This window comes from Notolepis coatsorum, assembly GCF_963971535.1.
Source record: "Notolepis coatsorum genome assembly, chromosome: 17".
In the NCBI taxonomy this organism is placed as follows: Eukaryota; Metazoa; Chordata; class Actinopteri; order Aulopiformes; family Paralepididae; genus Notolepis; species Notolepis coatsorum.
In genome coordinates this window covers 84,702,946-84,729,161 of record NC_140181.1, presented here as the reverse complement: position 1 = coordinate 84,729,161, position 26,216 = coordinate 84,702,946, and the positions used below count along the sequence as shown (strand labels likewise).

Genomic DNA, 26,216 nt, shown 5'->3' with positions numbered 1-26,216 from the left:
ACAGAGCTGACCCCCCCCCCCTCATCTCTCTCTCAGTCTACTGGTGGGCTACAGAGCTGACTCCCCCCCCCCTCATCTCTCTCTCAGTCTACTGGTGGGCTACAGAGCTGACTCCCCCCCCCCCCTCATCTCTCTCTCAGTCTACTGGTGGGCTATGGAGCTGACCGCCCCCCCCCTCATCTCTCTCTCAGTCTACTGGTGGGCTACAGAGCTGACCCCCCCCCCTCATCTCTCTCTCAGTCTACTGGTGGGCTACAGAGCTGACCCCCCCCCCCCTCATCTCTCTCTCAGTCTACTGGTGGGCTACAGAGCTGACCCCCCCCCCCCCCCTCATCTCTCTCTCAGTCTACTGGTGGGCTACAGAGCTGACCCCCCCCCCCCTCATCTCTCTCTCAGTCTACTGGTGGGCTACAGAGCTGACCCCCCCCCCCTCATCTCTCTCTCAGTCTACTGGTGGGCTACAGAGCTGACCCCCCCCTCATTCTCTCTCAGTCTACTGGTGGGCTATGGAGAGACCGCCCCCCCCCTCATCTCTCTCTCAGTCTACTGGTGGGCTACAGAGCTGACCCCCCCCCCCTCATCTCACTCTCAGTCTACTGGTGGGCTACAGAGCTGACCCCCCCCCCTCATCTCTCTCTCAGTCTACTGGTGGGCTACAGAGCTGACCCCCCCCCCCCTCATCTCTCTCTCAGTCTACTGGTGGGCTACAGAGCTGACCCCCCCCCCTCATTCTCTCTCAGTCTACTGGTGGGCTACAGAGCTGACCCCCCCCCCCCCTCATCTCTCTCTCAGTCTACTGGTGGGCTACAGAGCTGACCCCCCCCCCCCCCCCCTCATCTCTCTCTCAGTCTACTGGTGGGCTACAGAGCTGACCCCCCCCCCCCTCATCTCTCTCTCAGTCTACTGGTGGGCTATGGAGCTGACCCCCCCCCCCCTCATCTCTCTCTCAGTCTACTGGTGGGCTACAGAGCTGACCCCCCCCCCCCCTCATCTCTCTCTCTCAGTCTACTGGTGGGCTATGGAGCTGACCCCCCCCCCCCTCATCTCTCTCTCAGTCTACTGGTGGGCTACAGAGCTGACCCCCCCCCCCCCCCTCATCTCTCTCTCAGTCTACTGGTGGGCTACAGAGCTGACCCCCCCCCCCCCTCATCTCTCTGTCAGTCTACTGGTGGGCTACAGAGCTGACCCCCCCCCCCCCCTCATCTCTCTCTCAGTCTACTGGTGGGCTACAGAGCTGACCCCCCCCCCCCTCATCTCTCTGTCAGTCTACTGGTAGGCTACAGAGCTGACCCCCCCCCCCCTCATCTCTCTCTCAGTCTACTGGTGGGCTACAGAGCTGACCCCCCCCCCCCCCTCATCTCTCTCTCAGTCTACTGGTGGGCTACAGAGCTGACCCCCCCCCCCCTCATCTCTCTCTCTCAGTCTACTGGTGGGCTACAGAGCTGACCCCCCCCCCCCCTCATCTCTCTCTCAGTCTACTGGTGGGCTACAGAGCTGACCCCCCCCCCCCCCCCCCCTCATCTCTCTCTCTCAGTCTACTGGTGGGCTATGGAGCTGACCCCCCCCCCCTCATCTCTCTCTCTCAGTCTACTGGTGGGCTACAGAGCTGACCCCCCCCCCCCTCATCTCTCTCTCAGTCTACTGGTGGGCTACAGAGCTGACCCCCCCCCCCCCCTCATCTCTCTCAGTCTACTGGTGGGCTACAGAGCTGACCCCCCCCCCCCTCATCTCTCTCTCAGTCTACTGGTGGGCTACAGAGCTGACCCCCCCCCCCCTCATCTCTCTCTCAGTCTACTGGTGGGCTACAGAGCTGACCCCCCCCCCCCCTCATCTCTCTCTCTCAGTCTACTGGTGGGCTATGGAGCTGACCCCCCCCCCCTCATCTCTCTCTCAGTCTACTGGTGGGCTATGGAGCTGACCCCCCCCCCCCCTCATCTCTCTCTCTCAGTCTACTGGTGGGCTACAGAGCTGACCCCCCCCCCCTCATCTCTCTCTCAGTCTACTGGTGGGCTACAGAGCTGACCCCCCCCCCCTCATCTCTCTCTCAGTCTACTGGTGGGCTACAGAGCTGACCCCCCCCCCCCTCATCTCTCTCTCAGTCTACTGGTGGGCTACAGAGCTGACCCCCCCCCCCCCTCATCTCTCTCTCAGTCTACTGGTGGGCTACAGAGCTGACCCCCTCCCTCATCTCTCTCTCAGTCTACTGGTGGGCTATGGAGCTGACCCCCCCCCCCCCTCATCTCTCTCTCAGTCCATCAAAAGATTATTTGAGAGCGAGAGTCAGATTTAGAGGAATAGAGGAATGTGAGGGATTCGGTGTGGGTATAGAAGAGGAGACCCCAAATGCAAGAACATGAGCAGAGAGAGAAGATGCTGAGACGACGGGATGAAGTGAACAGGCTTTTACTGAGCAGTTTGCAAGCAACAATGATAATAATAATAATAATAATAATGGATTGGATTTATATAGCGCTCTTCTCTGACTCAGAGCGCTTCACAGAGTCCATTATTCGTTCATACACAGTCATACCGGTGGTGGTAAGCTACAATTGCAGCCAGAGCTGCCCTGAGGCAGACTCACGGAAGCGTGGCGAATAATCATCGCCTACGGCCCCTCCGACCACCACCAACATTCATTCACATGCATATACATTCATACGAGGCAAGTAGGTTAAGTGTCTTGCCCAAGGACACAACGGCAATGGGATGATCACAAATCAAAACGGTTACTAAACAAAAGCGAACTGCAAAACCCGAAAACAATACTCAGCAATGCTGGAAAAATAAGGACTAAGAGAGGAACGGACTCACGGGGAATACTGGTGCCAAGGTGAGTACGACCGAACCCAACTGTGGTAACAATGACAATGACAGTAAAACAAATCAATGGTGCGACAATGACTGTGAGAAACGGGCAGGTCTAAATAGTGCCTGTGATTAATAATTACTAACGAGTGCCAGCTGGTATAGGCCAGGGCCCTCATTTATCAATTTTTCTTAGAAAACCTTCTATTTCCACACGTAAGCACATAATTTAGAATGTGTGCACGCACAAAAAAAAAGGGATTTATCACACGTGCGTACACAGGTCCTACGCACACCTGTCATGATAAATATCACCTTGGTCCTACGCTGAGGCTCGTGCACACTTTCACGTATTTGCATACCAAAACCGCCCTGATTAACCATATACGGTAATGGAACACCCCCATGAAATGTGGAAAAATGGACTAAGCCGAGGGAAGCGTGTTATGTGACAGGCTGACAGACGTGTACACGTACGGTGATGTCGGATATGATATCTATTAACCATTGCTGCCTGGGCAGCGCAAACACTAATAAAGACCGTGCTGGAATATGACTGCCTTTTCCCGTTTTGTTTGATTAATACCCAGGGATTAAAGTTCTCCTCAATTTTATTCCAAATCGCGACGGATTTTTCGTCAATTTTCTACCTGCTGCATATGATTTCTAGAGGCATACAATCTATTTTGATGTCAGTATTGGGTAGCCTATTGTGGCAACCCCAAGCCACCCCTGGGCTTGGTGATTGATGGGCGCTATGTGGCGACCCAATGGCTGGGCGCTGCCCATGTTTGGGCGTCCGCTTCCGGACGCACCTGTCACTAAATACCCATCAGAGTGATTACCTGATTAGCGAATCACGGCGCGGTGCGCCTGTTGGAGAGGGGGGACTTAATGGAGCCGAGGAGCCTCCTCTCAGTCCCCCGTAGCAGCGCAAGGCAAAAGGCCACAGAGCGGAGACGCCGCCCGGCCGACAGCAAACCGTTATTATTTGACTAAGAAAATAAAGAGTATGATTTTGGGAACTGCAACCTGTCTGTGTGTTGTTTATTCTGCCACCCCTACACCTGGAATTGCCACAGTGGTGGAGAATGCGGGCATAGTCTACTGGCAATCAGGGGTGCAGAATAAACAACAATAGACTTTATCAGAATAGAATAAAAGAAATTAAAAAAAAATATATATATATATATATATAAATTTAATAACGGAAAAAGTATGGACCGCTTTGTCAGAGCCCTCCCCTATGACTCGAAGAAGCAGGCGAGTCAAGCGGACCCCCGCTCCGTGGAGCAGCTGGTGAATATTGTGGAGGCCCACCAGGTAACGCAGGAGTTACTCAAAGGGGGGCGAGGGGAAAAGCCAGAGCGGCCGAGAACAAGGAGGGGTCCCGACGAGCCCAGCCCAAGGGGCCGGGTAGGGAACGCAGGTGAGCCCGAACTACCCCGAAGAAGACCGCTGTTCGACCAGGACCAAAGACGCTGCTACGACTGCGGCGAGCCCGGGCATCTCTCGTGGAACTGCCCAGGCCGGGATGTGTCCATGCCATCGGCGGCAGCTTCAGACCCCCGCGGAAAGACGTGCAACTATGGCGCAGCCTGTTGGGCCCATAAGGAAACATCGGCGACACTTTTACCCGTGCGCGTCAACGACAAAGATGCCGTAGCGCTCCTGGACTCGGGTAGTGCCATAACGCTGGTTCAGCCCCATTTGGCACACTGCGACGCAGAGGCTCCGCAAGTGTCAGTGTCCTGTGTGCACGGGGACACAAAGTTGTATCCTACAGCGCCGATCACCCTGACAACCACCAAGGGGGTCTGCTCGATGACAGCCGGCGTCATACCTAACCTGCCGGTAGCGCTGCTGATTGGTCGAGACTGCCCCCTGTATCGCCAGCTGTGCTCAGCCGTCATCTCCCCGCGCACCCCACCCTCTACGGGTAAACCGAGGAAGAAGAAAGGGTTACGTCAGCCAAAGGTGTGTGCTCTGAACGTAACGGGGAGTGAGACTGAGACGGCCTCAGATGTAGGTGACGACGCGCCGGAACCCCTGGATATACCGGGGAGTGAGACAGAGACGGCATCAGGTGTGGGTGACGACGCGCCAGCGCCCCAAGCGGGCCCCGAGACGGATAACAGTGACGAGGACCCCTTTGCGGAGTTCCCCCAGGCGGACGAGGTGGGGAGGGACCTGGCGGGTCAGTTCGGAACGGCCCAGCTGGAAGACCCAAACCTAACGCAGGCCCGGGCGAATATCAAGACCATAGATGGAAATCCCGTGGAGGGGGTGAGTAACCTGCCATATCCTCACTTTGCAATAAAAAGACAATTGCTGTACCAAGTTGTAAAAAAGAATGATGAGGTTAGGGATCTATTGCTGGTACCGAAGTTCTTTATTCCCACTGTACTCCAGCTGGCGCATTCACATATCCTCGGAGCGCACCTGGGCGTGGACAAAACCATGGAGCGCATAAGGGCGCGTTTCCATTGGCCGGGCATGAAGAGAGCGGTAGAGGACTATTGCCGGAGCTGCCCAGAGTGTCAACGCGCAGCACCAAAGGTACAATATAAAAGTCCTCTGATCCCGCTGCCCATCATTGAGACCCCATTCTCAAGAATTGCCCTCGACGTAGTGGGCCCTCTAGTTAAATCGTCCCGAGGCCACCAGTATATACTGGTAATCATAGATTATGCTACCCGTTACCCCGAAGCCATCCCGTTACGCACGGTGACGGCCAAAATTGTGGCACGGGAGCTCTTTCATTTGTTTAGTCGGGTGGGAATTGCCGACTCTATTCTCACGGATCAGGGCTCGTGCTTTATGTCGCGGGTCATGAAAGAAATGTGCAAACTAATGAAAGTGGAACAGCTACGAACCTCCATATACCATCCACAGACGGATGGACTGTGCGAGCGCTTTAACAAGACCCTGAAAAGCATGCTAAGGAAGGTGATGGAGAAGGATGGGAAGAATTGGGATCAGTTGTTGCCCTTTCTGATGTTCTCTGTGCGTGAGGTCCCACAGGCCTCCACTGGCTTCTCGCCATTTGAGCTGCTCTACGCCCGCAAGCCGCGGGGTCTCCTGGACATCGCAAAGGAGATTTGGGAGGAACAGCCGTCGCCCCACCGGTCTCTCATAGAGCATGTGCAGGTAATGAGAGACAGGATGAAGGCGCTCTGGCCAGTGGTGAGAGAACACATGCAACAGGCCCAAGACGCACAGAAGCGCATTTATGACCGGGGCGCACAGCCACAGGAGTTTAATGTGGGGGACCGAGTCCTAGTACTGGTACCGACAGCAGAGTGCAAATTCCTAGCCAAATGGCAGGGACCCTACGACATAATCGAGAAAGTGGGTCCCGTCAACTACAAGGTCCACCAGCCCGACCGTAGGAAGCATCGACAGTTATACCATGTTAACCTGTTGAAGAAATGGCATGCCCGGGATGTGTTGCTCTCGCCCCCCCCTCTTCCCCCTTTTGCGCAGCAGGTGGCAGAGGCGGCCGATGTTCCCATCGGGGAACAGTTGTCCCCGACCCAACGGCAGGAGCTTCGGGAGCTGGTCCAACAGAACCGGGACGTGTTCTCGGCCACGCCGGGCCGCACCACATTGGCCCAGCACCACATCATTACCAGCCCGGGAGACAAGGTAAAGCTGAAGCCCTATCGTATCCCAGAGGCAAAAAGAGAGGCAGTCAGAAGAGAAGTGCGGGTCATGCTGGAGATGGGAGTAATTGAGGAGTCTCATAGCGGGTGGTCCAGTCCTATTGTTTTAGTGCCAAAACCCGACTCAACAACCAGGTTCTGTAATGATTTCAGGAAGCTTAATGAGATTTCAAAGTTTGACGCCTATCCCATGCCTAGAGTGGATGAGCTCATTGACAGACTGGGCCTGGCCAGATTTATCACGACACTAGACCTAACGAAGGGTTATTGGCAAGTCCCTCTGGCCCCCGCCTCAAGGGAGAAGACGGCTTTCTCCACCCCAGATGGGCTGTTCCATTATAAAGTTCTCCCGTTTGGCCTGCATGGGGCGCCATCTACCTTTCAGAGGCTGATGGACAGAGTACTACGGCCCCATCGGGAGTATGCAGCCGCATATCTCGATGACATTATCATCCACTCGTCAGATTGGGACACCCACCTCCAAAAGGTGAGAGCGGTGTTGGGGGCCCTCCGGGAGGCGGGTCTCACCGCCAACCCAAAGAAATGCAGGCTGGGATTAGAAGAGGCAGAGTACCTGGGGTTCACAATAGGCCGGGGCAATGTGAAACCGCAGAAGAGGAAGATTGATGCAATAAGGGAGTGGCCTCGCCCTTTAACCAAGAAGCAGGTCAGGACATTTAATGGGCTAGCGAGCTATTATAGGAGGTTTATCCCTAACTTTGCTGCTCGCGCTGCTCCCCTCACAGATCTGACCCAGGCGCGGCGGCCGTTCACGGTGAAGTGGACACCGGAGGCGGAGGCGGCGTTCGAGGACCTCAAGACTGCCCTCTGTTCGGGACCGGTGCTGATCTCCCCGAACTTCGACAAGGAGATGACGGTACAAACGGACGCATCAGAGGTGGGACTGGGAGCGGTCCTCTCCCAGCAACTGGAGGGTGAGGAACATCCGATTTTATATGTGAGCAGGAAGCTACTGCCACACGAGCGCAACTATTCTGCGGTGGAGCGCGAAGGTCTGGCAATTAAGTGGGCACTGGAGACGCTCCGCTATTATCTGCTGGGGAGGCGTTTCACGCTGGTGACGGATCACGCCCCCCTAGTCTGGATGGCCAAGACAAAGGGGACCAATGCCAGGGTGACTCGATGGTTTCTGGAGTTACAGTCATTTAACTTTTCTGTCATTCACAGGTCAGGGGTGGCGCATGGCAACGCAGACGCCCTCTCCAGGAAGGATGCCTGTTGGGCGTCGGACGCTCTTCCCCGACGGTCGGAGCTGGAGGGGGGGTACTGTGGCAACCCCAAGCCACCCCTGGGCTTGGTGATTGATGGGCGCTATGTGGCGACCCAATGGCTGGGCGCTGCCCATGTTTGGGCGTCCGCTTCCGGACGCACCTGTCACTAAATACCCATCAGAGTGATTACCTGATTAGCGAATCACGGCGCGGTGCGCCTGTTGGAGAGGGGGGACTTAATGGAGCCGAGGAGCCTCCTCTCAGTCCCCCGTAGCAGCGCAAGGCAAAAGGCCACAGAGCGGAGACGCCGCCCGGCCGACAGCAAACCGTTATTATTTGACTAAGAAAATAAAGAGTATGATTTTGGGAACTGCAACCTGTCTGTGTGTTGTTTATTCTGCCACCCCTACACCTGGAATTGCCACACTATATAAACAATAATACGAGAGCATATACAAGAACAATGAATCTCACTGCCATGTATGATGTAGCCTATAGTATACGCCATGTGTAGCCTGCCTATGTGATCAATACAAACATGAACTTGAATTCCATCATGTTTGTGTGCGGGAGCTCACAAGGCTGTTGTCACAATGGGTGGTACAGTAATAACAGTCTACAATATCACGATGGACCATGCCATGTAGCCTATGTTCTATTATGACATGATCTGTGACGACAAATGTTCTAGAATGTTTGATTATGACATCATACTCTGACAGCATGCCTATGATCAATAAAAACGCGAACTTGAATCCCATCATCATATTTACATAGTCTGTCCACTATTTGTATTACTTTGTTATTCCCCCCCCCCCCCCATCTATGTAAAGCGACCTTGCATGGGTCTCTTGAAAGGCGCTATGTAAAATGAAGCTATTATTATTATTGTTGTTGTTATTATTATTATCATGTCTGTGTGCTGAGCTCAGTGAGGTTTCAACGGAGCGAGGTAATCTATTCTAACAAACAAATTGAAGTAGAAAGCATTCCGTTGTGGCCACTCTTATTTGGAAACATGACACAAAATAATAGTATGTCGCTTTTTATTTGAAACAATATTTAATGGCGTTTGGAGGTGGGTGTTCTGCTTCTGCCCCTCGTGCCAAACAAGCAAGCCAACCTCTTGTTCCCGCATGAGCCCGTTATAATTACAGTGGGTGACAATATTGTCACAAGGAAAGATGAAATTACCTACCTGGGGTCCATCCTAGAGGCTAATCTCTCCTGTGACAAAATGGCATCCAATGTAATAAAAAAAGTCAACCAACGAACTCGATTCTTGTACCGGATCTCCTCTCTGGTAAACAAGAACACCCTGAAGACTCTGGCAGGAGCACTCATTCAGGGGTACTACGACTATGCTTGCACCTCATGGTACCAAAGCACCTCAAAGGCGCTAAAAACAAAATTACAAACATCTCAAAACAAACTGGTCAGACTACTGCTTGACCTTACTCCTAGAACCCACCTCACCCCTGCCCACTTCGACAACCTAGGATGGCTTAGAGTAGACGACAGAGTACAACAACTTGCAATGGGCCTGGTCTACAAGATACACTACACGACCAAGGTACCCATGTACATGTCAAAATACTTCCCAAAGGTCAGTGAATACCACGATCACAACACCAGAGGGAGCTCCACAAATCATGTCAAACCCAGATTCGGCTCAAATAAGGGACTAAACACGTTTCGCAATTATGCCACATCAATGTGGAACGCCCTACCCAAAGCTGTAAAGGAATGTGGATCACTACCCACTTTCAAAACCTCTCTCAAGGGACACCTACGGGAGACTGCAATTCAACACTGGCCCCTGTAAATATCTTAACCCAATCATTCCAACCCCCTCCAATGTACAGTCATTTACCTAGTATGGTTTTGTCAATAGTTCAATGTACAATTGTGTTTGTTTGTACAGTGTCTCCTCCCCCCCCCCCTCAATGTACAGTGTTACTTGTTTATACAGTGTGCCCCCCGCCCCCCCCCCCCCCCCCAACCACCTCCAATGTAAATTACCCAGTATGGTTGTCAATATCCCAATGTACCCAACCCCCCCACCCAACCTCCAATGTACAGTTTCTACGTCAAATGTATATACTCCCTTTTCTTGACTCCTTCTGTATCACAAACAGTACTGTATTTGCAAATCTGGTATGTCATAAATGTATAGATGTAGCAGTACTGACTATCTGTATGTCATGTATGTCATATATGTCTATATGAATTGAAAATGGGGGACCCTGATGGAAACAAGACAAACGTCTTTCTCAGGTCTGCATCCCCTTAACAATTGTATGTATTGAGCCGTACTGTATTGTACCCATTCTGCAATCTGTTAAATAAAGTTTTCATTCATTCATTCATTCACACTACTGTCGCTATTTTACAATGAACTATAATGAATTACGGGTCATACAGAAGTTGAACACGCCAGTGTTGGAAGTAATGCACGGAAGCTTATTTCCGCGTTGAAACTAATGCATGAACTGAGGAGCGCATATGCCGTAGTAACGATATTCTACCACTGGGCGTCAGCTAAGCATGCTCAGAGCTGTGCGTAGACATAAGCACAAAGTCAAGCACAAGTTCAAATTGATAAATCCCACACTTTGCTTAGAAATGGTCGTACGCACGGGTTCTGTGCCACACTAGCTCACGCTCAGCGTCTCATGCATAATCTCGCTTCAGCGTATGCACACTGAATAAATTTCAAATGTACCTTTAAATGCCAGCATTCATCTGGCCACACCCCCATCCGCCTACCTACATAAGCCGGGATGGGCCACACACTCATCTCCTTCGCAAATTTCATCACAAGCAACGTGTTGCTATATGCCCACTTGATGTGGAGAAAGTATTGCTCTAAGGAAAGGAAGAATAAGGAGAATACGTTGACATCATATCTTTATTTTCTCTCTCACTATTTTAAAACAAGAAAATACGGCGATATTGTCTTCGTACTGGAGTGTCTGGAAGATGGTGATCATTCCACAAACTCCACCGGTTTCGTATTGGGGGTTCACGCCGCTACATACCTCCCAGCTACAGTCTTCTTTGATGCGGCTGGACGGAGTGAAACCCTCCGGCGGTGCAGGGACTGTAGTGGCGCGCCGCTGTTGTGAGAAGCGGTGCGTTCCAGGTTGGGTGAGTAGTGTTTTTGCTGGCAGGCTCCACTTGTCTGTTAGTGCTATGGGGACTAATTGACAATGTTATGAAAACCGGGCCCAGGCTAGGGTCCTTTGTTCAGTCTCCTAGACGACAGGAGACCTTGGTCTGAAGCCATTTTAGTTAACTAGTGGGCCGCGACCATTAACACTGGTGATCCCTGTGTTTTCTGGACGAGTGGTTTTCCCTCTGTCCCGTGTTAAGCCCCTTCTTTCATATCCAAATGGAAGTATTCCTTCACGAGGGGATATGTGCATGGATGTGCGATAGCGGCAGATCCATGTTCAAGTCAGCTACACAGGCCAGTTTGGTATTGTGCTGATTCCGTCGGGTGTTGGTAAAATCACCGTTGTAAAGCAGTGTGGACATTGTGGCAACCCCAAGCCACCCCTGGGCTTGGTGATTGATGGGCGCTATGTGGCGACCCAATGGCTGGGCGCTGCCCATGTTTGGGCGTCCGCTTCCGGACGCACCTGTCACTAAAGACCCATCAGAGTGATTACGTGATTAGCGAATCACGGCGCGGTGCGCCTGTTGGGGAGGGGGGACTTAATGGAGCCGAGGAGCCTCCTCTCAGTCCCCCGTAGCAGCGCAAGGCAAAAGGCCACAGAGCGGAGACGCCGCCCGGCCGACAGATTACCGCCAGCAAACCGTTATTATTTGACTAGAAAATAAAGAGCATGATTTTGGGAACTGCAACCTGTCTGTGTGTTGTTTATTCTGCCACCCCTACACCTGGAATTGCCACAGTGGTGGAGAATGCGGGCATAGTCTACTGGCAATCAGGGGTGCGGAATAAACAACAATAGACTTTATCGAAGTAGAATAAAAGAAATTAAAAAAAAAGAAGAAAAAATATATATTTAATATCGGAAAAAGCATGGACGCGCTGGTGCAGCAGCTCGTATAGGCGAGCATGGAACAACAGACCCGGCACGAAGAGGCCCTGCAAGAACAGAGGAAACAGACGGGGATGATCCACGCGGAGCTCCAGCGGATGGCCTCTCACCGGCGGGAGGAAGGGGCCGCCGGGACGCGGCCTAACCCCGGGCGCTTCATCCCCAAGCTGACGGAGCAGGAGGATATAGAAGCCTATCTCCTAGCGTTTGAGCGCACCGCCGGCCGGGAGGGCTGGCCAGAAGACGACTGGGGGGGACTGCTGGCCCCCTTCCTGTCGGGTAATGCGCAAAAGGCCTACCAGGACCTGCCACCGGAGCAAGCCGAGAACTACACTCGGCTAAAGCAGGAAATTTTGTCCCGTTACGGCCATAGTCTGCAGTCCCGTGCGCAGCGGTTCCATGACTGGGTGTATGACGCACAGGCCTCCCCGCGCTCCCAGATGCACGACCTGGTCCGCATAAGCCGAGCCTGGCTAATGACTGACCCCGGAGGGCCCACGGTCTTGGAACGGATTGTTATGGACCGCTTTGTCAGAGCCCTCCCCTATGACACGAAGAAGCAGGCGAGTCAAGCGGACCCCCGCTCCGTGGAGCAGCTGGTGAATATTGTGGAGGCCCACCAGGTAACGCGGGAGTTACTCAAAGGGGGGCGCCAGAAAAAAAAAAAAAGCCAGAGCGGCCGAGAACAAGGAGGGGTCCCGACGAGCCCAGCCCAAGGGGCCGGGTAGGGAACGCAGGTGATCCCGAACTACCCCGAAGAAGACCGCTGTTCGACCAGGACCAAAGACGCTGCTATGACTGCGGCGAGCCCGGGCATCTCTCGTGGAACTGCCCAGGCCGGGATGTGTCCATGCCATCGGCGGCAGCTTCAGACCCCCGCGGAAAGACGTGCAATTATGGCGCAGCCTGTTGGGCCCATAAGGAAACATCGGCGACACTTTTACCCGTGCGCGTCAACGACAAAGATGCCGTAGCGCTCCTGGACTCGGGTAGTGTCATAACGCTGGTTCAGCCCCATTTGGCACACTGCGACGCAGAGGCTCCGCAAGTGTCAGTGTCCTGTGTGCACGGGGACACAAAGTTGTATCCTACAGCGCAGATCACCTTGACAACCACCAAGGGGGTCTGCTCGATGACAGCCGGCGTCATACCTAACCTGCCGGTAGCGCTGCTGATTGGTCGAGACTGCCCCCTGTATCGCCAGCTGTGCTCAGCCGTCATCTCCCCGCGCACCCCACCCTCTGCGGGTAAACCGAGGAAGAAGACGGATAGCAGTGACGAGGACCCATTTGCGGAGTTCCCCCAGGCGGACGAGGTGGGGAGGGACCTGGCGGGTCAGTTCGGAACGGCCCAGCTGGAAGACCCAAACCTAACGCAGGCCCGGGCGAATATCAAAACCATAGATGGAAATCCGGTGGAGGGGGTGAGTAACCTGTCATATCCTCACTTTGCAATAAAAAGACAATTGCTGTACCAAGTCATAAAAAAGAATGATGAGGTTAGAGATCTATTGCTGGTGCCGAAATTCTTTATTCCCACTGTACTCCAGCTAGCGCATTCACATATCCTCGGAGCGCACCTGGGCGTGGACAAAACCATGGAGCGCATAAGGGCGCGTTTCCATTGGCCGGGCATGAAGAGAGCGGTAGAGGACTACTGCAGGAGCTGCCCAGAGTGTCAACGCGCAGCACCAAAGGTACAATATAAAAATCCTCTGATCCCGCTGCCCATCATTGAGACCCCATTCTCAAGAATTGCCCTCGACGTGGTGGGCCCTCTAGTTAAATCGTCCCGAGGCCACCAGTATATACTGGTAATCATAGATTATGCTACCCGTTACCCCGAAGCCATCCCGTTACGCACGGTGACGGCCAAAATATGCAACAGGCCCAAGACGCACAGAAGCGCATTTATGACCGGGGCGCACAGCCACGGGAGTTTAATGTGGGGGACCGGGTCCTAGTACTGGTACCGACAGCAGAGTGCAAATTCCTAGCCAAATGGCAGGGACCCTACGACATAATCGAGAAAGTGGGTCCCGTCAACTACAAGGTCCACCAGCTCGACCGTAGGAAGCATCGACAGTTATACCATGTTAACCTGTTGAAGAAATGGCATGCCCGGGATGTGTTGCTCTCGCCCCCCCCTCTTCCCCCTTTTGCGCAGCAGGTGGCAGAGGCGGCCGATGTTCCCATCGGGGAACAGTTGTCCCCGACCCAACGGCAGGAGCTTCGGGAGCTGGTCCAACAGAACCGGGACGTGTTTTCGGCCACGCCGGGCCGCGCCACATTGGCCCAGCACCACATCATTACCAGCCCGGGAGACAAGGTAAAGCTGAAGCCCTATCGTATCCCAGAGGCAAAAAGAGAGGCAGTCAGAAGAGAAGTGCGGGTCATGCTGGAGATGGGAGTGATTGAGGAGTCTCATAGCGGGTGGTCCAGTCCTATTGTTTTAGTGCCGAAACCCGACTCAACAACCAGGTTCTGCAATGATTTCAGGAAGCTTAATGACATTTCAAAGTTTGACGCCTATCCCATGCCTAGAGTGGATGAGCTCATTGACAGACTGGGCCTGGCCAGGTTTATCACGACACTAGACCTAACGAAGGGTTATTGGCAAGTCCCTCTGGCCCCCGCCTCGAGGGAGAAGACGGCTTTCTCCACCCCAGATGGGCTGTTTCATTATAAAGTTCTCCCGTTTGGCCTGCATGGGGCGCCATCTACCTTTCAGAGGCTGATGGACAGAGTACTACGGCCCCATCGGGAGTATGCAGCCGCATATCTCGATGACATTATCATCCACTCGTCAGATTGGGACACCCACCTCCAAAAGGTGAGAGCGGTGTTGGGTGCCCTCCGGGAGGCGGGTCTCACCGCCAACCCAAAGAAATGCAGGCTGGGACTAGAAGAGGCAGAGTACCTGGGGTTCACAATAGGCCGGGGCAATGTAAAACCGCAGAAGAGGAAAATTGATGCGATAAGGGAGTGGCCTCGCCCTTTAACCAAGAAGCAGGTCAGGACATTTAATGGGCTAGCGAGCTATTATAGGAGGTTTATCCCTAACTTTGCTGCTCGCGCTGCTCCCCTCACAGATCTGACCCAGGCGCGGCGGCCGTTCACGGTGAAGTGGACACCGGAGGCGGAGGCGGCGTTCGAGGACCTCAAGACTGCCCTCTGTTCGGGACCGGTGCTGATCTCCCCGAACTTCGACAAGGAGATGACGGTACAGACAGATGCATCAGAGGTGGGACTGGGAGCGGTCCTCTCCCAGCAACTGGAGGGTGAGGAACATCCAATTTTATATGTGAGCAGGAAGCTGCTGCCACACGAGCGCAACTATTCTGCGGTGGAGCGCGAAGGTCTGGCAATTAAGTGGGCACTGGAGACGCTCCGTTATTATCTGCTGGGGAGGCGTTTCACGCTGGTGACGGATCACGCCCCCCTCGTCTGGATGGCCAAGACAAAGGGGACCAATGCCAGGGTGACTCGATGGTTTCTGGAGTTGCAATCATTTAACTTTTCTGTCATTCACAGGTCAGGGGTGGCGCATGGCAACGCAGACGCCCTCTCCAGGAAGGATGCCTGTTGGGCGTCGGACGCTCTTCCCCGACGGTCGGAGCTGGAGGGGGGGTACTGTGGCAACCCCAATGCCACCCATGGGCTTGGTGATTGATGGGCGCTATGTGGCGACCCAATGGCTGGGCGCTGCCCATGTTTGGGCGTCCGCTTCCGGACGCACCTGTCACTAAAGACCCATCAGAGTGATTACGTGATTAGCGAATCACGGCGCGGTGCGCCTGTTGGGGAGGGGGGACTTAATGGAGCCGAGGAGCCTCCTCTCAGTCCCCCGTAGCAGCGCAAGGCAAAAGGCCACAGAGCGGAGACGCCGCCCGGCCGACAGATTACCGCCAGCAAACCGTTATTATTTGACTAGAAAATAAAGAGCATGATTTTGGGAACTGCAACCTGTCTGTGTGTTGTTTATTCTGCCACCCCTACACCTGGAATTGCCACAACATCTTGTTTCTCTTTTCTCTAAAAAAGTGAGGAGAGGTTCAGAACGGCGGCCTGTCTGGGTGAGTGTTATGTCATTGTATACATGTTCAGGTGATAGCTGCTTAGCTTACGGTTAGCCAGTCAGCTGTTAGTGCTGCGTTAGCCTGCTGGGATCGCTGCATGGCCTGCTCAGGTTGGGCCTACTGTTAGCCAGTCAGCTGTTAGCTGCGGTGCTAGCATGTCGTGATCACTAGGTAACGTTAGCTTGCTGCTATAGGCCATGGCCTGGCGCGGGGTAGCTTTAGCTTCTCGCGCGCCGCCGTGAGCTTGCTTCTGGTCGCGTGCGCCGTTAGCTCGGCGTCTCGCGAGCAGGGGCAGTAGCGCCCGAACGGTTGGAGCGGCCGTTAGCTTGATGCTATTCTGTTGAACGTGCTTTGATTTTAACATGTTTTGCACTCTTGACTACGACGTCATCCTTGACAGGGGATGTTTCGTCGACCCTGCCCTGAGCCAGGACGGCGAGGTTGCGTCAACAAAGAGGACTGTAGTGCGGGTTGGAGCGGCGACGCTGCCCAGTTCGAACAACACAGGAGCGGCTGTGTTCCTACGGTGTCTGTGACTGCACTTCGCTGATCTACGTTCCGGGTAGGACCAGGTTTGACCAGACCTTATAACACGTCTTCTGGTTTTACTTTTCTAAATGTTTTGTGAATGACGATGTTTTCCCAAAACGTGTGTTGCTGCAATGCATTTAGGATACGGCGCGAGTTATGTGTGAACTGTCTTTGTCACTGGCAGTTAGCTTCTCCGTGCAAATCGGCTTGTTACAGATGTGAAAATGATCTGTTTGTTGTGTGAGAAACATCATGTGTGTTTATATGTACCGTGTACTCACAACTAAGGTAACTAACCTATGAAGCTATGCTTAGTGACAAGTGAGTAAAAGAATGTTCTTTTCTCAGCCTGTGATGACAATGAACAGTGTGTTCACATATTAACAGGTTTTCCTGTTTTAACTGGCCGTATTGAGGGTAAAATAAGAGGATTGTGTTTCCCCCCGGTTCCCTGGGGACTTTTTCATCCTCCTATCAGACATGTTGTGCACTATTTGTGTCTTTTGTGTGGTAGGGATCCGATGTAACCCTTAGCTTGATTGCTGAGGTTGTGCTAAAACTGCTGGAGAAACTTTATTTTCCTAAAAGAAAAGATGGTTTGGTCGCTGTCGTGTGTGCTTAGCAAGGCCTGTGGCCGTTACTAATCGAGAATTATGTATTCTCTCATTGTGAAAAACGGCGTTCCTCTGTTGAGTGTTTTTGCCATTTTTTGTAGGTGATGATGGGTTGTGTGTGTCATGTGACCTACAACTGGGTTGGACTGGCCACAGAAGCACATGTGTATGTTGGACCGGGGCTCTTAGAGCCCTCTCTATTCTGTGTTTTTTCCTTAGTAAAAATCAGATAGCAGGTTAGCTCATGCGCTGTGTGGAGCTGTCAGACGCTTCATAGAGCTGACTATGACTGTGTCATATTCTCTTTTTGTCATTACATCGTATCATGGGTGTGGGGTCGTAAAGGGGTGAACTGGTAACCTTTCCTCTCCCCCTTGTTTCTGTCGGTCAGGGGTACAAGGTTCCCGTCACGTGGCGGTTCGGCACGTTACGGGGGGGGGGGGGGGGGGGAGGGAGTTTCCTGGTCCCACGGCCTGGTATATTGGGCGTGTGCACCGCAGGAATTCCCCCGCCATAGAGTACGTCACCGTGCGCGTCTCTGTTGGTAGGACTTCCGTGTGCTGTTCAGGTCCATGTGATGGATCTGTTTCAGGGGGGTGGTCAGGGCTCCTCCTCACCAAGCGCCTATTCGGGCCTTCTGTGAGTTCGGACTCCTTCTTCCATGTGAGGGAGCCTCCATCAGAGTACAGAGCCTTCCTCCTCAGATTGTCAAAGTGAGTGGATCCTCTAGAAGGGTTCTATTCTATTGTATATGTATTCGATTCAATTCGATTATTGAGTGTGTATGGGTTCAGTGCCTCTTCCCCGGAGAGCCCTAAAACCAATTTTTTACATGGCTCAAGGTGCAATATATTCTTTTCAATCTGTACAGCTCGCGTGGGAAGTCTCTCTGGGGATCCCCGTCTCCTTCCTATGGGAGGGTGGTGGGATGTAAAAATGTGAAAATTTTTTACCCCCGGCTGTGTAGACTGGGATACATACTGTTGATGCTTCCTTCTTTTCTATTCAAGGAATGTTGGAGTTAGGGAGTGTCACACCCCTCTTGTCGTTCCCCTGGGCGCCTTGGGGATTCAATGACAGGTCTGAATAGCCTGTTCATTGATGGGGGTGTGTCCCGACGCACGTATAGTGCTAGCTCGCTGTAAACAGGCGACTGACTGGCACGCCTTGGTTGCTTGTGGTTGAAACAGCGTTTTTATAAAGCAACTGAGATGGGGGTTTTTCCTCTTCCGACGACCAAATCCCACGACCTGGGTTGGTTTTTCGACGGATTCTCGTTCATGTCTGGGGGATGATGACGGAATGGATCTGAACATATGTAGAGGGGTCTCACGCCCTTGGGGTGGGCCACCAGGCGCGGTTCGCCCGAACGTCTGGGTGGCGCCTTCTTTTCATGTTAAGATCGACACGCATATCTGCCCTTCTCCTGGAGTAGGCATGTCGGCGTGGTTAGGGCACGGGACTGGTTCTGGTCGCGCTGGTCCGGATCAGTTGAACCCGTTGTCCGCCGGGGATGCAGATCTGCTGTTCTGGTACCCTGAGGGACTTGGGCTTTTTTCAGGGGGAAAAATGCCAGGTCGGTCCGGGTGTCACAGGGTTAAGCGCTATGGAGACCCTGGTTGAGTACGTTTTTACTCAGCACTGTCGTAATGGCTTACAGCCATGCCATTCTGTACACGCTCGATCTCGTCGGATCTCGGCCGCTACACAGGTTGGTCCTGGTTAGTACTTGGTTGGGAGACCGCCTGGGAATACCAAGTACGGTGTGCTTAGGGGCTGGTTCTCCATTCTTTTTCGCTCCTCTCTCACGCATGGCGAAGAGGGGCCTGTGGGGGTGGTTTTTGACCTCCTCTGGTGACCCTGTGCTTCCCGTACCGCCAGGCCCGGTCCGAAGTAATGTTCGTCGACCCGTAGGCCTGGGTTAACCCTTTTTTGAAAACTGAAACACTTGTACTGCGGTATAGCCGGTGTATACCCGCAGGTGTGTTTTGGAGTTTTTTCTTGAGGGGTTATAGGAACAACCACCGCATTGGGTAACACCGAGGTGGTTGATTCCCTGGTGTGTTGGAGCAGTGTCAACTCTCGGGTTCACCGGTTGAGGGTGCCCCTGCACGTTCATGACGTCTGCCAATCGTGTCAGCCTTCTCTGCCTCAACCCCTCTGGGTGGGGGTTTTTACATGGAGGCTTGGTCATGCAACAACGCCAGCATACGCCCCTTCCGCCGGGGCGGCTGTGTTCAGCTGTCCCCTCTGGCGCCTGTCTCGTCCGCAGTCTCCAGGCTAGGGTTAACAGCCTGTTGCCTGATTTTTCCCCGGTGCGCTGCCTGCTTCCGTTGGTTAACCTTTTTTGTGTGCTTACGGCCATGCTGACTGCCTGTTCTGCAGGGTCAGTGTGCCAGGCGGTGTACTATTGGGGGGACAGGGCCCGCTCGGCTTACGGCCATACCAACCTGAACACGCCCGATCTCGTCCGATCTTGGAAGCTAAGCAGGTTCTGGCCTGGTTAGTACTTGGATGGGATACCGCCTGGGAATACCAGGTGCAGTAACTGAGGGGCCTTTGTCTGAATACGCTGGCGATGTGGGGGGCGGGGCACTACGTGCCCACCTGGTGGGGTCTTGATGCTGGCATCATGGACTTCTCCGGGCCCCCATTCCAGGGAGTCCAGTCTTTTTGGTGGGTCTGGGTCTTCCTTCGCGCTCCGCTGCTACGGCCTTGCCACGGGGTTGGGTTTGCCCTTGACCCCGTGATTCTGGGGGCAGTAACGAGGTTGTTCCTCCGTTCGTTCCCGGGTGGCATGCGGGTTGTGCGTGTGTGTAGTCGTGGGGTCAAGCCACGGTCTGCTCACCCTGTGCGTTGAGTTGCTTGAGTGCCTCTTCGCACGGTCGGGTCCGTCGCCCTCCCGTGAAGCCACCAATAGGGGGGGTGCCCTCCATTAGGGTGGGTCGGGGGGGCTCGGCCCTCCCTGGTCTGATGGTTGTGGGGGGCCTCAGCAGGGTACATTTGTCGAGCTTCTAGCTCCCGCTCAGCTCCTATTATGCATGAGACGCTGAGCGTGAGCTAGTGTGGCACAGAACGTTAGGTTATGACTATAACCAAGTTCTGTTAACACTAGTGAACGCTCAGCGTCTAGACGCTGCTGCAGGCCCTTGATTTTTCATTGTGATGAAATTTGTTGGGAAGGAGATGAGTGTGTGGCCCATCCCGGCTTATGTAGGTAGGCGGATGGGGGTGTGGCCAGATGAATGCTGGCATTTAAAGGTACATTTGAAATTTATTCAGTGTGCATACGCTGAAGCGAGATTATGCATGAGACGCTGAGCGTTCACTAGTGTTAACAGAACTTGGTTATAGTCATAACCTAACGTTAAGCACATATCTGTGCGTACGTCACGTTGATACATGAGGGCCCAGGCATGGCCAAGACAGGTGACACAAGGTATTTAGTAAAAGAAAACTCACATCATAAATAAAAGCATGTGTAAGGGGAATATCTTAAAGGAACACATATGTAAAAGAACAACCCTTAAGGAAACATGTAAAGATGTTAACACTATTAAAAACATGTGTAAAGGGATGAACCTTAAAGGAAACACATGTAAAGTTATCAACACTTAATGAAAACATATGTAAAGGGATGAAACTTTAAAGGAAACATATGAAAAGATAAAACCATTTAAACACAAGCTAAAACGCACCACACAACATGGACAGAGGAAACAACATAGCATTAATATTATCCAGCAGACCTAGGACTAAAGGCCTGATAAGGTCCAATATCTAGAGCTGCTGCGTTTGGCCACCAGAGGGCGGCAGAAAACCACTGTTCATATTGTTCGGGCATGATCCCTGGCTGGGACCATGACAAGGAAAGAAGGAGAGAACATTTGAAAAAAGGAGGGGGGTGAACATTTTGGAAAAAGAGGGCAATGGATGTGGCAGTGAATGTGCGCGAGAGAGATGGGGGGAAGTTACAGATATAGAGAAAAAGTAGGGCGGCTGAGTGGCGCAGTGGGCAAGGCGCTCGCCACTAATGCAGGAGATGCTGGTATCGAGCCCAGCTCTCTGCGTTGCTACCGGCTTGGCCGGCCATCATACTAACACAATTGGCAGTGTTAGAGGGTGGGAAAGCCGGTGGGTGGGGATTGGACGTTGTGGACAGCGACTCCTACAGGTCGGTTGGTGCGCCTGTACAACAGAATCAGGAAGTATCGGGGGCAGCGTGAGCTTGCTCCTCGCCACTGAGAGTTCGAGCTGTCTGGTGAAAAGATGCGACAGGCTGCCTCCTCGTGTACCAGAGGGGACACGTGATGCAAGGCTTCTATCCTCACTACAGCCGACCAGTGGGAGGCATAGTCTAGCAACGTTCAAGACAGGGGAGGGAAGAATTGGAATCACAAAATTGGGATGGGAGAAAAATTGAAAATAGGAGAAAAAGTGGATAAAAAAAAAGATAGAGAGAAAAAGAAAGAGACCTTCAGAGATGGTGGAAATGGAAAGAGATGTTTATTTAGCTAGGGCCCCTGTTTGTTTAGCTAGGGCCCCTGTTTGTTTAGCTAGGTCCCCTGTTGGTTTAGCTAGGTCCCCTGTTTGTTTAGCTAGGTCCCCTGTTTGTTTAGCTAGGGCCCCTGTTTGTTTAGCTAGGGCCCCTGTTTGTTTAGCTAGGGCCCCTGTTTGTTTCCATTGACGATGCGAATCAGTCAGACTCAATCTAAAGCTGAGTGTCTCTCCTCAGCAGAGGAGTACAGAGGAGTGACCACCGTGGACCTGATGAAGAGAGAAGGCAGCAGCCTGGGCCTGACAATCTCCGGTGGGTCCGATAAGGACGGCAAGCCTCGAGTGTCAAACCTGAGGCCAGGCGGGCTAGCTGCCAGGTGAGATCTCTGTCCGCTGATGCACTTACAACCCGGCAACCACACCGAACTGTCTGGACGTGTTATTCACGTGTTGTCTAGCTACACCAACTCGCCCTAAACCCTGCAGGATCATAGATGTTGAGTTAGATCAGTCTTCTGCTGGATGATGCAAGGTCCAGCCTGGGAATGATCGCCCACCAATGCACATGTGTGATGAAATCCTCTGAGAGAGAGAGAGAGAGAGAGAGAGAGAGAGAGAGAGAGAGAGAGAGAGAGAGAGAGAGAGAGAGAGAGAGAGAGAGTGAAAATGAAAATGAAAATGGATGTGTCCAGAGAGAGAATGAAAATGGATGTGTCCAGTGATTTTAAATGACAGAAACCAAATTTAGCTGTTGAGTAAATTAATATATGCATAATGCTCCATTCATGAGCCGCTGATAATGGTTTGAGAGGCTATACTGGCTCTATTCAACCGCAGCTTAATTTGCTGTATAGTGGTAATTGTTTGATATAAGTGTGTTTTGCAAGCTTATTTCATCAAAGATTGTTTAATTAAGATTCAATTAATCTCATTTTCCCTCAATGTCAACCACAAGAGAGTACAACGCAGTAGAAAGCTCCCGCTTCCTGATGACTAAGCAGCGCGTGACTATAGCTGCTCTCCACACACACGCACGCACGCATGCACGCACGCACGCACGCACGCACGCACGCACGCACGCACGCACGCACGCACGCACGCACGCACGCACACACACACACACACACACACACACACACACACACACACACACACACACACACACACACACACACACACACACACTAAATGGTTAGAATGAGGCTCTGAAACATCATAGCGAAAGATTTCATTGCCTGACAAAGACAGTCATTGTGCTAATTCTATCAAACAGCTTGTCTTCCTATTACTGGAGCCGTCCTTCCATGGGGCTGTACAGCTGACTGATTGGAGCGCCTGATAGCAGTGATGCAGACAGACAGTCAGACAGACAGACAGACAGACAGACAGACAGACAGACAGACAGACAGACAGACAAACAGACAGACAGATAGACAGACAGACAGACAGACAGACAGACAGACAGATAGAACAGACAGATATGGAGTCTCTGTGATCAGATTGGACTGTGCGACAGGGTTGGGTGTCTCTGTTGGATTCAGATTGGCAGTAGTCCAGAGGTGAGAGGGGCCAGCAGGACCCCATGTCTATCTAATTAGCCTCCCAACGAGCAGCACGCATCAGCCTACAACGTCACGTATGAGACACCATCATCATCTCCGTCGTCTCTCTGAGGAAGATAGTCTTTCATTCCAGCGGCGCTCATCCCCCCTCCAGCCTCAGCGCCGCTTTCCTGGATGGATTATTAACACTAATTATTCTCCAGACATCATTCAGCATGCGGTGGAGGTCTTACTCTGTAATAATGTTATAATTCAAGTATTCAACATAACATGGGGTTGTATATATTCATTATCATCAGTATAAGATGAGCACAACGACTAATGTTCAGGTTAAAATGCTAATTCACTTGCAATGGTTACAGTTATAAGCAGATGTTTCACACAGCAAGTGTCTCACAAGGACACACGGAACAGCGTTTTAACTTTTGTCCATTTCAAAGGAAGTGGCTGCATCCCATTCTGTTGGTCTTACACACGTGTTACCATGTCTCGTCTCTTTCGGCAGGAGTGACCAGCTGAATGTAGGAGACTACATCAAGTCAGTGAATGGAATCAACCTGTCGAAGCTTCGCCATGATGATATTATTAGCCTGCTGAAGAACATCGGGGAGCGGGTGGTGCTGGAGGTGGAATATGAACTGCCTCCGTTTGGTTAGTAGACTTCTGTTGGATGACAGACTACCTGTGTCCCTGCAGAGTATTCTATAACAGGACAGACTACCTACAGCATGTGTCCCTGCAGAGTATTCTATAACAGGACAGACTACCTGTGTCCCTGCAGAGTATTCTATAACAGGACAGACTACCTACAGTATGTGTTCCTGCAGAGTATTCTATAACAGGACAGACTACCTACAGCATGTGTCCTTGCAGAGTATTCTATAACAGGACAGACTACCTACAGCATGTGTCCCTGCAGAGTATTCTATAACAGGACAGACTACCTACAGCATGTGTCCCTGCAGAGTATTCTATAACAGGACAGACTACCTACAGCATGTGTCCTTGCAGAGTATTCTATAACAGGACAGACTACCTACAGCATGTGTCCTTGCAGAGTATTCTATAACAGGACAGACTACCTACAGCATGTGTCCTTGCAGAGTATTCTATAACAGGACAGACTACCTACAGCATGTGTTCCTGCAGAGTATTCTATAACAGGACAGACTACCTGTGTTCCTGCAGAGTATTCTATAACAGGACAGACTACCTACAGCATGTGTCCTTGCAGAGTATTCTATAACAGGACAGACTACCTACAGCATGTGTCCCTGCAGAGTATTCTATAACAGGACAGACTACCTACAGCATGTGTCCCTGCAGAGTATTCTATAACAGGACAGACTACCTACAGCATGTGTCCCTGCAGAGTATTCTATAACAGGACAGACTACCTACAGCATGTGTCCTTGCAGAGTATTCTATAACAGGACAGACTACCTACAGCATGTGTCCTTGCAGAGTATTCTATAACAGGACAGACTACCTACAGCATGTGTCCTTGCAGAGTATTCTATAACAGGACAGACTACCTACAGCATGTGTTCCTGCAGAGTATTCTATAACAGGACAGACTACCTGTGTTCCTGCAGAGTATTCTATAACAGGACAGACTACCTACAGCATGTGTCCCTGCAGAGTATTATATAACAGGACAGACTACCTACAGTATGTAGGTAGATAGAAGATACCAATTTCCTCTCTGTCTGTTCAGTAGAAAACTATCCAGCTGCAAACTAGCCTTGCTTAGCGCAAATTAATGGAAGCGGATACGGACCACTTGGCCTACAGCTAGTAGTATCCACTTCCATTCTTTTGTGCTAAGCTAGGCTAACGTGCAGCTGGATAGCTTTCTACAGAACGCACAGAGAGGGGTCTATCTCTTCTCGTCTGACTCGTGATGCTGGCGGGTTCCTTTTAATGTTAGGAAAGGTGAGTGATTGTAGCTCTTCCTCCTCCCAGTCCAGACCCCCTCAGGCATCCTCTCCAGGACCATAGAGCTTTGCTTACACAAGGAGGGGAACAGCTTCGGGTTCGTCATGAGAGGTGAGACTATGAAATCAAATATGTTTGTCGTTTTCAAGTTTCAAGTTTTGTTTTATTTGTCACATATCAGGTACATGTACATTATAGTGAAATGCTTGGTTATGTATGACCCTCCTGAAATTGTGCTTCATACAGTACACATTTGAAAGAATAAGGACCAAGAACACAGCTATAACACAAAATATACAATATACAAAACTAAAATGTACAAAATGCAAGAACAAAATGCAAAAATTAGGTAGAAGAGGTAGTGCAAATCTTTTGGAAATACATAGATAATATAGTATCTATTTAAATCTACATAAATAGATAATATGGTGTAGTGTTAAAAAGTGTTTAAAGTGAATGTTTAAAGTGAGTGTGTGCATGTGGGTGTTGTGTGCAATGAATGTAGAATGGGTTAGTTAGTGTTGCATAGAGTCCACATTTAGCAGCCTGATTATATTACCCTATAGTAAAATCCATGTACTGCAGTATCTGCATATATATATATCTACTAGGGCTGTCCCCGACTAAGGATTTGGATGGTCGACTATGATTGGCCAAAATTTGCCGTTAGTCGTAGGTGGTCGACTAACTAATACATTTTTATTTATTTATTTAAAAACAATTTTTTTTTATCATTCCATTTGGGCTGTGGGGGTGCTTAATGTCTGAAGGAGTCGACTGAAGGCTTCTTGTCCTCTGCAAAAGCATGCAATTGGTCCACTGATGGATACATCTTGATATTTGTCTAGTCTAGTGTGTTCATTAGATGGGTGAAATCCTCTTTCAGTGCCTCTGTGCCTGTTTTCGTAGGCAGTTCGCTTCTGGTATGCGTGCCATTAGTGTTAGCCATGCTTCTAGGCCTCTTTTCTTTTGGAAAGAATGATAAAAAAAAATTTAAATTAAAGGGGAACTATTTTACTATTTCTTTCACTATTTGGGCACTTTTACACAATTCCTGTGAGTCTATGGAACACCTCTGTAATATATATATTTTTTTTATTCATTGTTTTGTATTTCTAATCAAGTCCTCAAAAACAGCATTTTTCTACCTCAAGATCTCGAGCCGTTTTGAGCCTGGGCTCCTAAACCACTGCGCAGCGGCGTCGCCGCCTGAACATTATCATG

General features: G+C 51.5%; 1 protein-coding gene across 1 annotated transcript in view; it reads left to right on the top strand.

Annotated features, from left to right (window-relative positions):
• Positions 1-26,216, top strand: part of grip2a (glutamate receptor interacting protein 2a) — a gene marked incomplete at both ends in the record, with an annotated part of 104,738 nt that overhangs the window by 27,524 nt on the left and 50,998 nt on the right. The window contains 3 exon segments of the mRNA XM_084333531.1: positions 21,731-21,869; positions 23,560-23,705; positions 25,020-25,103. Of these exon segments, the coding sequence (XP_084189657.1) occupies positions 21,731-21,869; positions 23,560-23,705; positions 25,020-25,103 (369 nt within the window).